Source organism: Pan troglodytes, chromosome 4, assembly GCF_028858775.2.
Source record: "Pan troglodytes isolate AG18354 chromosome 4, NHGRI_mPanTro3-v2.0_pri, whole genome shotgun sequence".
Classification (NCBI taxonomy): Eukaryota; Metazoa; Chordata; class Mammalia; order Primates; family Hominidae; genus Pan; species Pan troglodytes.
This window is the reverse complement of record NC_072402.2, coordinates 37,526,254-37,542,077: the sequence shown is the minus strand read 5'-3', so window position 1 is coordinate 37,542,077 and position 15,824 is coordinate 37,526,254. Positions and strand designations below refer to the sequence as shown.

Below are 15,824 nucleotides of genomic sequence, written 5' to 3'. Positions count from 1 at the left end.
GGCTCATGCTTATGGCGGTCCCTGTGGAATAGGCCCAGCCAGCACAAGTGAGCCAAATCCTGAGCTCAGTTTAATGGCTTCGGTCCCAAACCTGAGTCACTGGGGATTCCATGGACTTCTAAGAGAGCCCTACACGCATTTCCAAAAACAAACTGCTTGATGTTGTCATGGAAAACCTGGATCTTTGCATTCTATGGTTTCACGATGGATTACATCCAGGTCACAACCTAAGGAAGACAGCTGGCAAAAAGCCAACCCTGCTGGCTGATCACCCGGCTTTTGTAATGAATCCCAGAGGGATGCAAACTGATGTGTGTTGCTGCCTCTGCCAAGTCCTTGGACAAGTTCTCACCTCATGAAGACTAATCAACCTGTGATTTACTCCGCCAGGAGAATCTCAGAAGCCACCTGCAATCAACACTCAACGGCTAGAAGCTGCCTCCAGAAAGAGAAGGAATGGAAAATGTGTGTGTCAGGGGAAGGGGAGTGGGAGGAAGGAGCTCTGTTTTCTTGTCAATTTGACTGCTCTCTCCTGCCTTTTAAAAAAATGATCTGAGGACACCCCTGGTTACACCAAAGCCACAGGACTGCTGTGCACCCTGAGCTCCAACATAGGCAGGCTCTTAAGGACAGGGAAGGCCCCTACACACTGTATTTGTGTTTGATTGGAACAGAGTAAGGTCAATTCTAAAAGCTACAAGATATCCCTGTTCCGTAGAATGCAACAAATCCGGGAAACAAATAATATACTAAAACTTGCCAAGAAAGCAGAAATACTTTGATAATGATTCTATAGCTACCATTTATTATTTACTGTGTGTTAAGCACTATGCTTAAGCCTTTCTCATATATTATCTAACTTAATCCTCAAAACAGTCCTGAGGTATAAACCTATTGTTATGCCCATTTTACAAGTGAGAAAACTATGGTTCAGAAAAGTGAGGCAAATTGGTCCGTGTTTCACAGGCACATTCAGGTGAGGCCTGAACCCTCATTACTGAGTGAGTGCTGAATGTCAAGGACATGTGCACAGTATTTAGAAAGTATCAGCCGGGTGTCCACCTAATGGTGCCCTGAAGGCAGATCCTGCTATCTGGATTCACATAACAGGCAATGATTATATTTCATTACTGCTTAAGTTAGCCCAGAGTTTGGGATTTCCATTGAAGTAGCAGATTCTTTCACACCCAGTTTCTAAACTCAGAATATCAAGATTTTGATTATTTATGCTGTGTTTTTTTATAGACAGTGAAGGCTACACAAGCCTGTGGCCTATTTATATCTTAAAATTAGGTGTAGCAAAAGAATATGCTTACGTTCATTTTTCATCCAGTCACATTTTTGCCAAAATGTAAGTTGTAAGAACAAACACAGCCTGAGTGTATTTCTAAAGAATCCTTTTGTTGCTCTGGCAACAGCCTCCTTTCTCACCATTTGTTTCAGTGTTGAAGAGATCCAGGGCTGAGGGAGAGGGGGCATAGGGAGAGAAAAGGCAGATGCTCCCAGCTGCAGCAAGTCCTTGCTGAGGCTGGGGCTGACCAGAGGCTATCACAGATTGGCCAACGGGAGAAAGCAAGCCAGCCCTTTCAGATGCCAGTATGGCAATGTCCTCAGCCACAGATTCAAGAACCACAGCTGCCCTTTACATTGGCTTGATGTGCATGATGAGACCTCCAATAGGGGAGAAAGTGCCCACTGAATCATGAGGAGGATAGCTCAGTCCCTCTTTTTTATGATTTTTTCTCTGAGGGGTGATGCTAGGCTGGAAGGAGAAAAGAAACCAGTTCTTTCCTGTATTTCAGCACTTAGTCTTAGATCAGTGGCTCCTAGACAGCAGTCAAACTATGCAGGAATCTCTGCCTCCTGCCAATTTAAAATTCTGAGTAATTTCAGAATTTTTGAGATGCTGCATAAGTAACAGGGGTAGGGAGGAAGTTAAAGCTTCCAGACTAGAAAGAGGCAGAAGATCAGCACCAGCCCTCAGCAGTGCTCCCACTTCTTTCTCCTCAACCTTCCTCCAAGAGACCTTGTGCAGAGAGAAAAGTCAGAAAAAACTCACTGGAGGCCAGGATCAGTGGCTCACACCTGTAATCCCAGCACTTTGGGAGGCGGAGGCAGGTGATCACTTGAGGTCAGGAGTTTGAGACCAGCCTGGCCAACATGATGAAATTCTGTCAATACTAAAAATACAAAAATTAGCCAGGCATGGTGGCAGGCGCCTGTCATCCCAGGTACTTGGGAGGCTGAGGCAGGAGAATCGCTTGAAACTGGGAGGTGGAGGTTGCAGTGAGCCAAGTTCGTGCCATTGCATTCCAACCTGGGCAACAGAATGAGAATCTGTCTTAAAAAAAAAAAAGAAAAAGAAAAAGAAAAAAAGAAAAAAACTCACTGGAGTGTTCAAATAATACCTGAGAGCCATACTAATCTTTGTGCGATAATGAACACCTTGCCATTAATGTGATGCACACCAGAGTACCAAAATATGTTGGACTAATCCACACTCAGACATGGAATTCACTCAACTAACGCCTTATTATAAACTGCATGTAAACAGTCTTGAAGGATACCTATGCTTTGCTTCTGAATGATTGCCAAAGATAGGTTTAGTGTTATGGCCCAAGATGTCCCACCCCTTCCAGTAAATGGCCACTGGTTTGCTCGAAGGTAGTTAGATCACCATCAAGTTCCTCAGGATAAGAAGCACTCCTACATGACAAACCAGGAGTCTCATCTACATACCAGCAAATCAATAAAGCCCATAATAAAGGCATGACATCATCAAGGATGTGCAAATACAACAGAGCGAGGGAAAACTAAACAGAAATCCTACTGTCTGGTCAACCAGGGCTCTTCAACAGGATTAATAATTCGTGTGTGCTGGCTTCCCTTGAGCTACATGTTTGACTCTTCAAAAGCCTTCAGTAATACTTCCCTGCAAAAGTTTTAAGATATACACATGCACACACACACACACACACACACACACACACATGCCCCTGAGGCACCGTGTGTCCAAGGAGAATAAAGCAGGGATATTTCTCTGACAAGAAAATGATGAATCAATCTTGAAACCCACCTTTAATATTTCTGGGTGGTGAGATGTCAAGCTGAAGGGGAGAGTCATCTTCAGAAGTGAGTCAAAAGGGGACAAGGAGCTTCACAGAATCAAACTCTAAGCCTAAAAAGTCCAAAGGAAGGTCACATTTTCCAATCTCCATATTTTTCAGAAGGAGAACACTGAGACCCGGGGTGGTACATTTATCTCAAGTGAAACTGCTAATGAGGAGCAATGCTGAAATACAGAATCCTGGTCTCCCAAATTCCATGAGTGCCTGAGTCACTTGTGGTGTGGCTGATCCTGGCAGATGTAGAGATGAGGGACCTGAGACTTGTCCCTTTGGGCCAGAAAGTTTAAAGGGCCTGGTGTCTGGATGGTGTATTCCTCCATGAAAGCAAATCAGAACTAAGGAGCAGGCCCTCTGTCATTTCTCTTGGCCCATTACTCCCCATCCCCCACCTCCACCCTACACAGGGGCCTCCTGAGATTTGAGGAACAGTAAACTTTATCTTATCGGCTGTTTGGGAGAAAACTGTCATTTGATCTGTTTATTTGGAAGCCAGCCCTGCTGAGCTCAAGAGTTTGCTATGAGGCCAGCTAGAGTGAATTCGTTTGGGGGCTGCTGCTTTACAGCCCTGGACATATGGCTCACTGCATAGCTTTATTTTGAAGAATCCTGTGCACACAGCTCTAGAATTTGCTGAGGGATGAATCACCTGTGCCCTTCATTTAGGGTTGTAGGTGGGTAACTTTGTCCTGTTAGAGTCTAGATTAATGTCTTGGTTAAAAAGTAAGCACTTGTTTTCTGAATATCAAAGCAAGAGTCTACTCCTCTACTTCTTTGGGGATGTATTCAAACTCAGCCGTGTGTTTGTGTGTGTGAATTTCTGTCACCCAGAACAAGAACCTTGAATCAAACCTAGACAGATTGTTACCCCATTGGTTCAGGACCCACCTTTCAAACCCATGCAGGGAAGCCTACGAAAATACTGGTAGCAGTGGATGCTTTCCTGCAGCTCACAACCTTCTCCCTGGGACCACTGTAAAGACCTCATGCTTTTACTTTCCACCCATTTCTAATAAGCTCGTTAGTGAGAAATTCCCAGAAAATGGAAGAGTTCGCTTGCATTTTCTGATCTGAATGCACAGAACATTCTGTCAGGCTCTAGGAGACAGACAATTTAAACCAGAACATCACTAAACACAGAGCAGCTGATACTAATTCCTTCCCAGCCCGTGTCTTTCCCACCCAAGCTGAAATCATCTGGGGGCTGGAGCTGAGAGTGGATGCGGAAAGCAGGCTTTGCTGCTTCTTAATGAGCGCCCCCACTTACATTCCTCTTAGCATAAAGTGCTTGCTGCAGGTGGGACTCACGCTCTCCATAATTCCTCAGGGAGTTGCACTGAAGTGGAGAGCATGCTTTTAATTTAATGGGAAAAACAAAAAGCAGGAGTAGTTACTCAAACTAAAACCAACAGCTTAGACCCCGAGGAAATAAGCAACGAGGAGGACCATGTAAGACCAGACAACAAGCCTGTCTTCCTGTGGGGTAAGACAGGGGAAAGAGACCCATACGAGCAGCACACAAACGTCGCCTAGAACGGAAGGGGCAAAGGAAACCTGAATAGCCAGAAAGTGGTCTTCTCCAAAACTGGCAGGAAGCGAATGCCCAGTACCAGAGTGCGCTGCACCGGCAGCTCTCCATCCCTCCATCCCACCGTGCCCGGAGTCCTGCCTTCTTACCTGCAATTCCTTGCAACAGCCCACAGACATTGAAGATGCTTTTCTTCATGATGCTCTGTACACACATGGTGAAGACGGACACCAAGGCCACCATGCAGAGAATAAAGATTCCCACAGCCAGGAAAATAGCTGTGGCCTGCCAGAAGCCGCTGGCGATCTCGCCGAAGCTCTCGGCGTAGGGCCCGCACAGCGTGTCCCGCTGGAAGTGCTGCACCCCTGGGTTCCGGATGCAGCGGGCGTAGATGCCCAGGGTGGGGTGGTAGGGCTCCGGGGAGCCCCCGCCCGGGCCCGCCGGCTCCACCCCGCCGCGGCTCCTCGCTTTCCCGATCAGCCAGTCTGCACTCATGAAGGCAATGAGCTCGGCAAAAGCCACCACAATACTCAGCAAGGTCCAGAGCATCGAGCGACAGGTGACAATGACATGACACATATTGATGTTCCGGGCGAAGAAAGAGTCAGGAGTCCACGGAGTTAATCAAAACAAGAAAGTCGGTGGGGAAGGAGGCTCGGGCGGCCCGGGAAGGAAGTCGCAGCTGCAGTCATTCACTCCCGCCGCCGGCCGCGTTCATGCTGGGGACAGCGCTCCCGGACCCAGAGCACCGCCTGCGGCCTCACCTAGGGGAGAGGGAGGGCGGTTAGCAGCGCCGCCAGGCCCCGCCCCGCCTTCCCGCCGCGCAGCGACACCGTCCAAGTCCGGCCCGTGCCCGCAGAACCCTGCCAGCAAGCCCCCGGCCTGGCCAGCATGCCAGGCGGTTGTTGCACTGGCTGCGTTTGTTTCAAGTTCTTCCTGACCTCACTGCACTTAGAACTCTATGTGGCAGTTAACCTTATCTCTAGGGAGCACCATGGAAGGAGGCGGCCAGTGCCAGGTCCTGCTCCCAACCCAGGGGGCACTGTCCTGGTTGCTGCTGCACTTTTAGGACAGGGCTCCCGCTCCCTCATCTTTTACTGGAAAAAGTCAAACAGCACAGGGATCCAGAGAGGAGGAGGCAAGACTGGCAATCAACTCTATTAGTGGATGTTTTGTTTTGTTTTGAAGTTTGCAAGACTTTTTGCCTGCTGTTTTGGTACTAGGTGAGCTAAGTTTTGAGAAACTTGGACCAAGCGCTTTTGCTTAACAGTAGAGAGTAGCAACACCCCGCTTTTATTTCCTCGAAATTAAATTACTAGCAGAGACATAAGTGTGTTTGCTTCATAGGTAAATAAGAAACAATCCCATGTAAAAGAATAAACAAAACATTGCTCCCATACCTATACTTTATCCATTTTTCACAGGGTGATTTTTAGACAAAATAATTTACACTAATTAAAACTCAGAGGGGAAAAAAAAACCTTAAGAGTTCATGACTTACTTGGGGAAATTATTTTTAAAAGACATTAATGACCGTTAACGAAGCATCATTACAACTGAGTGGACTTGTTGACAACAGAACCTTGTCTATGAAGAATGCATCCCTTGAATTGTCCCAATTCATCCCATGTGCCTCTGCCTAAGCTTCGATTCACCCCAGGTCGGGAACTCAACATGCCCATTGTTTCTCATTTCACAGAGGCCTCATTCTGTCTCCACGGAGGAATGACTTCATTACCAGAAGACATTGCTCCAGTGGCTCAAGCCTTCTTCAGAGGAGTCTGGACCCTGAAATGGGGGCCAGCAGGGCTGGTTTGCAGCCCCATTTTCTGCCCCATTCCAAGGCCAGGAACAATCACATAGCTCACATCTGGGCACATGGCCCTGCTTTGAATGATTAGATCTCATTAACCGAGGTCAAATCAACTCCATGAGAACTGCAAAGAGCCCCCTGGCATGTTGGGAGTGGGGTGAGGCAGGGAGTTATCGAAGAGGAAGAGAAGCGGAGAAATAAGGAAGCCGAGTGTCAAAGCTTCAAATGCCCGTTTCTACACCCTGCACCAGCTGTCTGCCTGCTGGCTGACTTCCTAGTGAGCATGTGACTCTACCCATCCCTTGAAACATGATGTATTTTAAAATCCTCATATCATGGTAGTTGCTATACAAGATGCTATTTTGGGGACACAGCTAGTGCACTACTAGGAACATATGCACTTAATTGTCAGGGTGTGTGTGCGTGTGTCACAGCGCTGTGCCAAGCACTGGGTAAGGGAAGGGAGTCCATCAGGTATGGGTTCCAAAGCCAGCTCCAGCACTGACCATATGGATGCCTAACTTCTCAGAGCTCCCTCGTCTGAGCCGGTAAGGGTAGCCTACCTCACCAGATTGTTGCAAGGAATGAACAAGAACCTACTGAAGCACCCAGCACAGTGCCTGGCAGAGTAAGTGCTCAACAAATATCAACTCCCTGCCCTCCGAAGCTTTTCCTGTAACATAGATGACACCGTTCAGACAACTATTGATCCAACTGAGGTGCCCAGTAGATTACAGAAACCTGGCCACCGCACACAGAAAACATTAAGCACAGGCTACTTAGAGATGGACGAAGTCATTCATGTCTAAACTTACCTTGCAGCCTTCAAGGGCAGAGTCCTGGTCTTCCTGTTTCCCCACTACCTAACTCAGCTGGTGTTTTTATATTGGATATACCTTCTGGCTGAATGCTAATTTATCTCCACCAGCTGGATAATTTATATCCAACTGGTGGAGATAAATTAGCATTCAGCCAGAAGGTATATCCTACTCCGACTCACTCATTCTCAGCTCCCTCCTCCAGATAGTACCAAACAGAAAGCCTTTTGAGAAAAAAGTTACTAAGGGTTTTAGAGGAGATTGTTTGTAATGAAAATGATCATTCTAAAAGAGAACAAGAAAATGAGCCACAAGGACTCCCAGGAGGCCCTGAGAGGCTGCACGTACCCATCAGGCTCACAAATACTTTGGGCCCACAGGTGGCAAGCCCAGCCTGTTGAGAGCTATAAAGCCTTCCCATTTGATTAGAAAACCATTTTACTGTTATGCACAATCTCTTTCCCAACCCTTTTCTCTGCTAAATGTAATTTTTCTTTTCTTTTCTTTTCTTTTTTTTTTTTCAGATGGGGTCTCACTGTGTCACCCAGGCTGGAGTGCAGTGGCATGATCTCGGCTCACTGCAACCTCTCTGCCTCCCCTCTCCTGCCTCAGCATCCAGAGCAGCTGGGATTACAAGCACACACAACCATGCCTGGCTAAATTTTTGTATTTTTAGTAGAGATGGGGTTTCAGCATGTTGGCCAGGCTGGTCTCAAACTCATGACCTCAGGTGATCCACCCACCTTGGCCTCCCAAAGTGCTAGGATTACAGGCGTGTGCAACCGCCCCTGCCTGAATGTAATTTTTCAATGAGAACATTCATATTTGTCCTCTTGCAGAACTGCAGGGCTCCTACAACCTCTCGGGTGACTTGTATCTTAATGACTACTCGAGTGTCCACTGCCCTGGCCAGCAAGCTCTACTCAGAGTAAGGAATGCAATTAGTTTGCAGCTTCTGAAGAAAAAGGCTGTAAAAGTTCAGGACAGGAGAAGATGGGACATCTGGGCTTAGCAAAATGCCTGAGAACAATTTGAAGGCAGGATTACTTAAGGACCCACATGCTTAAGTAAAAATAATATAGTTCCCTCTCCTTTATGCTAAAACATTTCCTCATTCACTGCACCAAATTCTCACACCCATACAAGATTGGCTGGGATAAGGGCTTCATTCTTCTGTTTTCAATAGGGGGGATAAGATGCTCTGTTCTCCCTAGTAAGTTTGCTAACTGCTACTATCAGAGGAACAGTCGTGATACGCAAGGCTGACTAAAATCGAGGCTTCCTGGGGGTGGTGATATGGTTTAGCTGTGTCCCCACCCAAATCTCATCTTGAATTGTAGCTCCCATAATTCTCACGTGTTATGGGAAGGGCCCGGTGGAAGATAATTGAATCATGGGGGCGGATCCCCCATACTGTTCTCATGGTAGTGAATAAGTCTCACAAGATCTGGTGGTTTTATAAGGGGAACCTCTTTCACTTAGTTCTCATTCTCTCTTGTCTGCCACCATGTAAGACACGCCTTTCGCCTTCAGCCATGTTTGTGAGGCCTCCCCAGTCATGCAGAACTGTGAGTTCATTAAACCTCTTTTTCTTTATAAATTACCCAGTCTCACGTATGTCTTTATCAGCAGTGTAAAAACGGACTAACAGAGGCTGCAAGCAAAGTTCTCAGGGTGGCAGGACAAGGGACCATCTGGAAGTGCAGCAGGGGGCTTCTGCAGTGGTTTGTGCTCTGTCCCAGTTTGGCTAGGTGCACTGAAAGGCAGGTACCTGCTGAGACATCTGTATCAAAGGGGAAAGAGATCCTCATGACAGAACCTTATTAACCACAGGGATACGAGGCACAGCCCTCTTCGGCCTGGCATCCGTTGCTATTAACCATAATGCCTGCTTCCACAAAGCCCACTTCATAAACTAGGCCCTCGCTGCCATTCTACCTAAAAGACTTCTCCTCTACGGGCCACTAAATACGTTTCCCCTCGACAACACCTGACCTTACTATCACATCCCAGGTGATTGTGGATAATCTAGACAGCCCTCTGATGTTCAGAAAATGATGACTGGCACAACGGTGTGCAAAGTAAAGCCTCTTCACTTAAAAAAAAAAAGACAAATGAGAATCCTGCAGAAACCTACATTAATACCAGAGAATAGGGAGCAAAGAGGAGTTTCAAAATGGCTGGTCTGTGGGAGTCAGTCCTATGTACAGATTCTTCCCAGAGCCCTAATTTGAAAAGGTAGAGTGAAGGTCCTCAGTAGAGCTGAGCCGGGGTTTGTCACTTAGATCCCGGATCTGTCTTTGGCAGCTTCCTGCTGTCAGCAGGGAAGAAAGTGTATGTGAAGCCAGAACCACCCAGTGCCCGCCGGCTGGATCACCCAGACAGAAACTCAGGAGCAAAGTTCACATCTACCTGGAAAGAATGAGGGAAACCTGAAGGATGTCAATCAAGGTTGCATCAAAAAGGTCTCACTCCCCACCCTGATGGGAACAGCACACCCAAAGAATGAGGCCAGGACAAACAATGTTTTGAAGAACACTACCTTGCTTACTCACCCTGGTTCTGTTTTTCAACTTTTTTATGAACGTTTTCAAACATAAAGTTGGCAAGAACAGACAATGATCACCCACATACCCAACACCCAGATTCAACATTTGTTAACATTTTCCCATATTTGTTCCATCAATTTATAGCATACACACTCACACATTTTCTGAACTATCTGAAAATGAGTTGCAGATGTTCTGACACTTCACCCCTAAATACTTTAGCATACACCTCCTAAAAATAAGAACATTTTCCTATATAACCACAACAAGATTAGCACACCCAAGAGAATGGACAATAATCCCCTTATATCCAAAGCCTAGTTCCTACTCAAATTTCCCTACCCCTGCCCTGTTTTTAATAGCTGTTTTCTTAAAACCATGACTCAATCACAGCTCATGCATTGCATTTGATTAGGTTCTTTCAGTCAAGAATAGTCTTCCCACCCCAACCTATTCCACCCCATCCCAATTATTTTCCCCGACATTGACTATTTGAAGATACTGGGCTAGTTGTCCTACAAAATACTTGACAATCTGGATTTGTCGATTTCCTCATGATTTCATTTCAACTTGTTCTCTATGCTCTATTTCAGAGAAACTGGAAGTTACATCTAAAGGCTAGACTGGTAGATGCTTGGCCGATCTCTGTTTTCACTCTTGCAATCTCCCCCAGACACATGAATCCCACAAGGGTCAGCAATATGGCCTCCATCCCCGTTTCTTCTGCAAGGATGGGAGGATTAAGAGAATTAGAATGTATGTGCTTTTGCCTTCCAAGAGTTGGAAAGACCCTCCAGAGTGTTGCTTCTTAAAGTGTGGGTTCCTGGACCATCTCCCAGAGGAGAATGACAGCTACCTGTTTTAAAAAGTACGTTCCTGGTCCCCAACCAACCACTGAATCAAACTTTTTGGATGGTGCCAGAATCTGCATTTCTAACAAGTTCCCAGGAGAGCCTTTCACAGAAAGGCCACTGTGAGGCAGCGTGGAAAAGGTCAGTTCCTTGGTATTGGGGAGGGGAGGCTGAAGGGCAGAGGCAGGAGGAATGTGGCCTGGCTCAGTCAGGACAGACCCAGCAGCCAGACCACCTGTCCCCTGCACAGCTCATGATGCCTCCCAGGTCACAGGGCCCAGTGACTGTAGGGAAACCAGCTGTTCTCCCAGCTCATCTGTTGTCTGATAATCCTCGTACAGCATTAAACGATCTGCCCAAACATTCAGGTCCTTCTCTTCAGAAGACAAAAGGAGCCTTCAGAACTGGAAGGATAGTGTTGGCACAAAAAGTACAGGACTTTGCATGACTTAAACAAAAATGTACCAAAGGAGGTTTTGAAACTCTCACTCTGTCCACCCCATAAAACACATTCACTACAGAAATACAGACATCTTGATTATATTTAAGAGGACCCAAATGCACTAACAATTCTATTATTCTTTAGGGTACAGTCTAAACATGCTCAAGACCTCCTGCTTTTGCCAATTTCCTTGGCTCAACTTCCGATCGACTCCTCTTCTCCATCCCATCTCTGACTTCTGGGAAAACTCTGAAGCTATGGTTCCCAATTAGGGGCAATTTTGTCCCCACACCAACTTTGCAGGGGACATTTGGCAATGTCTGAAGGCATTTGGGGCTGTCACAGCTGTGGGGGTAGGGGTGTGTGCTACTGGTATCTGGTGGACAGGGGCGCTGCCAAACAAAAATTACCTGGCCCCAAATGTCAGTATCGTCAATGTTGAGAAACCCTGCTCTGGGGGCTTCTCACTGAGGGCAATTTTGAATGTATAGGAGCAACTTAAGATGATTTTTAAGATCTATTTTTAAAAGGTCTATTCTGATGCGTATGTCTATAATCTGCGCATTCATGATATTTACTAAATTAAATACATTTTTAGTTGTTTTTCTTCATTTTTAAAAAAGGCCATGCTAGTTTGGATGTCCAAGATGACAGGATGATAGGGACTGGGGCCCCTGAAGCCAGGGCAGACTGACTCAGAACCTTGTGCCCTTGAGCCTGTCTTTCCTGGGGTCCTGGGTGGTCTCTGCATCACACACTAAAGTTAACTTCTGTTTTCATAAATCTCTATTCTGCGAATGGCAAAATGGGGCTCCCCATTCATTACTGTTACCTTTCTTCACCTACACCTGAGGGGCCTGGACACGGGTTCAGAAAACTGCATGGTTGGCCACACAGGCTTCTGCTTCTCTCAAACTCCTCTCCTCCAGAGTTGGGCTGGTCACTCAGGAGGTACTCAGGTGGCCTTGGCCACCCCAAATCTCAGGGAATCTCAAGGACCCTACAAGGTAGACCTATAAGATTTTCAGGCATTCTGATTCTTACCTGACCCCTCTTAAACATGCTTCTTTTCCCCTTGAAACTGTTGACATTCTCAGCTGCCTCGCAGCCCCTCCCTCCAAACACACCTGAACAAGTCTCTTCTTTTCTGGGCATGGGACCCCCCACGGAGCTCTTTTGACCCCCATGCTCACTGTCAAGTTTGTTGTTTAATGCACCCATCCTGGCCAGTCATAGGTTTCTTTCTTGATGCCAACTCCAACTCCTCCTGTATCCAATTAATCTACCTCTGGCCACTCATTTCTAGAGGCCATTTTCACCCTCCCATCCTGAGGCATCTGTATTAGTCTGTTCTCATGCTGCTAATAAAGACATACCCGAAACTGGGTAACTTATAAAGGAAAGAGGTTTAATGGACTCACAGTTCCACATGGCTGGAGAGACCTCACAATCATGGCAGAAGGTGAATGAGGAGCAAAGGTACATCTTACATGGCAGCAGGCAAGGAAGCATGTGCAGGGGAACTGCCCTTTATAAAACCATCAGATCTCATGAGACCATTGACTATCATGAGAACAGCATGGGAAAAACTCGCCCCCATGATTTAATTACCTCCCATTGGGTCCCTCCCATGACATGTGGGGATTATGGGAGCTACAATTCAAATGAGATTTGGGTGGGGACACAGCCAAACCATACCAGCATCTATAGCCAAAGACGGAAGGTCCACTTGTCTGGTCCTATTTTCTAAATGATTCCTTCTCTTCTAAAGCCCACTTGCGTATTTTATGTTTGTTTTCCCTCTATTTCTACAAATGTCCTCATCTAAAAGCTCTTTAGGGGGCAAGTCTTTCTTTGTGTGTCTGTCCGACAGGCAGGAGGGGCTGAACAAACCAACCTCTAAGGTAGACACTAAAATCTGATGTAGCCCAGATGCCATAAGCCGGGGCCATATGCCTATGCCTGTACAGACCATAGGGTCAAAAGCATTTTCAGTTTTACATGAAATTAAAACTTGAATTTCAGGAGTTGCCTTTTAATGCCACTGCTTTATAGGAATTTTAAATGAAAGGTGTTTCTCAAGTTTATAATGAATTCTGTGATACTGGGCAAAATATAAGTCTTCAAGTGAACCTCTTGTGTCTTCTCAGGATAATAAGAGAGTTTTAATTAAGAAAAGTAACAGGCTGGGTACAGTGGCTCACACCTATAATCCCAACACTTTGGGAGGCCGAGGCGGGCGGATCACCTGCGGTCAGGGATCAAGGTATGCAGCGTTTTCCAACTTTCCCTAATGAGAATGCCACATTCAAAACTGTAGAAAGGTTTATACTTTCTCCATTTATTAACTAGAGGAAATCCCCAAATATTTAGGATTCATATTACGCTTTGAAAACAGATGGGCTTCAGTGCAGCTTCCAAAGGGATGCACACTCCTCAGGGGAACGTGAGCTCCACGCGCAGCTGCCAGTAGCCATAGGTACTTTTGAATACAGAACGATCCTTCAACTCTGGGCAGCAGCCTGGCCTGCAGGACTGAGCCGGTGTAATGACTCAGGAATGTGCCAGCTGGGAGGAGGTGGCCCAGTGAGTGTTCCTCACTGCAGCCTAGATGAAGTCACTGCACGCTCAAAGTTCAAGATGGTCACAGAAAAACCCCTTTTAAAAAGTCTGAACTCTTGTACTTGTTCATATGATCCAGTGTCCTCTTTCTGGGAAGAGGGACTTATTATTGTAGCTTCTAACAATAGTGAGGCATAGTAAACAGAGATAAAGTTCAGCTGGATGTCCCAGAAGCAGTGAGGAAACCAGGCCACTTAAAAACAAAGCAAAAGGCTGAGGCAGAAATGGCTTTAGGTTCATTTCTATAAGAGACGCTTCCCAACTCCCTGTTCCCCAGGTGCTCACCTGTATGGGCTGCTAAGCAACGTGGACAGGGGAAGTCTGTCCCATTCCACGCCCAGTGCTATGGACTCCCAGGAGCTCCAGCTACCTTGCTCCCCAACATGAGCCAGGCTGGAGAAGATGACCACTGAGAACCCACACAGCCCTCCGTAAGAGAGAGACGCGAGGCAAGAGAGCCTGGGGGAATCCACAGAAGAAAAACTAGACTGGATTTTGGTTAGGTGATAAAAAGGAGCATGTCCCTGGGGTGCTGACAGATACTTCTTTGAGGTGGTTAGGACAGACCTCATCACAGTAAACCATTTCTCACAGCCCTGATCACTGCAGAGCAGTTCCTTTTCTCTGTACCCTACAAGTGGGTGGCTGATAATTCTGGGTTCCAGTATAACATGGCAACAGCCAGAATCTGCCTCTGGGGCGGGATCTGTCAGGCTTCAGGAAGGGTACACAGGACAAAACCCCTCACCTCCACCCCTCCAGGACAATGAGCTCATCCAGAAAGGCACCATGTAAGAATGATTCAGTCTGGAGGCAGACACTTAATCTGAACCCTGGTCCTCAGTAGTGACCTTAGGTGAAATTGGGCCCGTGTTCCTCAGTTCCTGTGTCCGTAAAATGGAGTAATAGCCTACCGCATAGGGATGTTGTGAGGATCAATTAAGTTAAAATAAGTATCAAGCTTAGAACAGCACTTAGCACATGGCCAGCACTCCATCCATGTGGACTATGCCCCTGCAACAGGATCCAGCCTCCCCGTCCCTTGACCCGGCATAAACGCGACCACTTCTGGCTTTGTGTCCCAGGCACTCCTTTTGCCACTTAGATCTTCCGGTTCTGGAGCCCATCTGGCATGTAGGTAATTAGCCTTTCCTTCAAATACTAATTTCCCCATGTAAAAGGAGTTGCGTGGTGGAAAGGATGTAACACAGAGCTGGAACTGCTTCAATGCTATAAACCACGCTCTAGCATTAACTAGCTCTGTGTCTTTGGGCAATAAACGTCACCTCTCTAAGGACTGTTTCCTCATCTCTAAAGTGGGGGTAAGGAAAGTCGCTGCCACGCTTTTTGGGTGGAACACAAAAACTGTGCACGGAGAGCCAGGTATAATCGTAGGTACCAAGACATAGTAGGAATCATTACTATTACCATCATATAGGTCAACATTTATGTTTCTGCTGCTTATCTCCCCAAGGCCACAAAAGCACCTTCTATTATCATCCTCACTCTCTGTAGAAGGAAATTTGTCCAATGGCAAAGTCATAGGCAAGGGAAAAAGACCCACTAGGCAGGCAGGCAGGAAAACACGGGTCCCGACCCAGGCTCTCGGCTAATGGATGTGTGACCTCGCACAGCTCCACTGCCTACTCTGGCTTCAATGTCTCAGGCCCAAAGTGAAGGCGCTGGACTTGCAGATCACCACGGTCACTTTCGGCTCCAAAAGTCAGTCACTTCAAGCATATGACCACCTCTTCTACCTTCTCCCAGACTAGAGGCTCCTTCTAGAGCAGATGGCTCCATAGGACCTGCTCCTCTGGAGAGGGAGGTCTCTGGTTGGAAGGGAGACGGGGAGACCCCACAGGTTACCAGGAATGGCAATGGACAGCCGTGGCTGATGGAGAGCTGAGCAGCCATGGCCAGGGCACACCCGTGGGCACTACACAATGGCCCTGGCCAAGGGTGGGAGCTGGCCTGGCTCCCTCTTCTGCTTATATGTTTTTTTTCCTGGGGTGGGAGAACCTAACTCTGACTTCTACTCTTGGGAAAATGGTAGAGCATTTCCCACTACGGTCTTTC

The 15,824-nt window shown here is 46.8% G+C and overlaps 1 protein-coding gene across 1 annotated transcript in view; it reads right to left on the bottom strand.

The window, feature by feature from the left end:
- LHFPL2 (LHFPL tetraspan subfamily member 2) overlaps window positions 1–15,824 on the bottom strand; it is a 161,804-nt gene that overhangs the window by 19,531 nt on the left and 126,449 nt on the right. Inside the window, exon 4 of the mRNA XM_054684279.2 lies at window positions 4,803–5,417. Coding sequence (XP_054540254.1) covers window positions 4,803–5,232 — 430 coding nt within the window. The 5' untranslated portion in view covers window positions 5,233–5,417. The remainder of the gene's footprint in view (window positions 1–4,802; window positions 5,418–15,824) is intronic.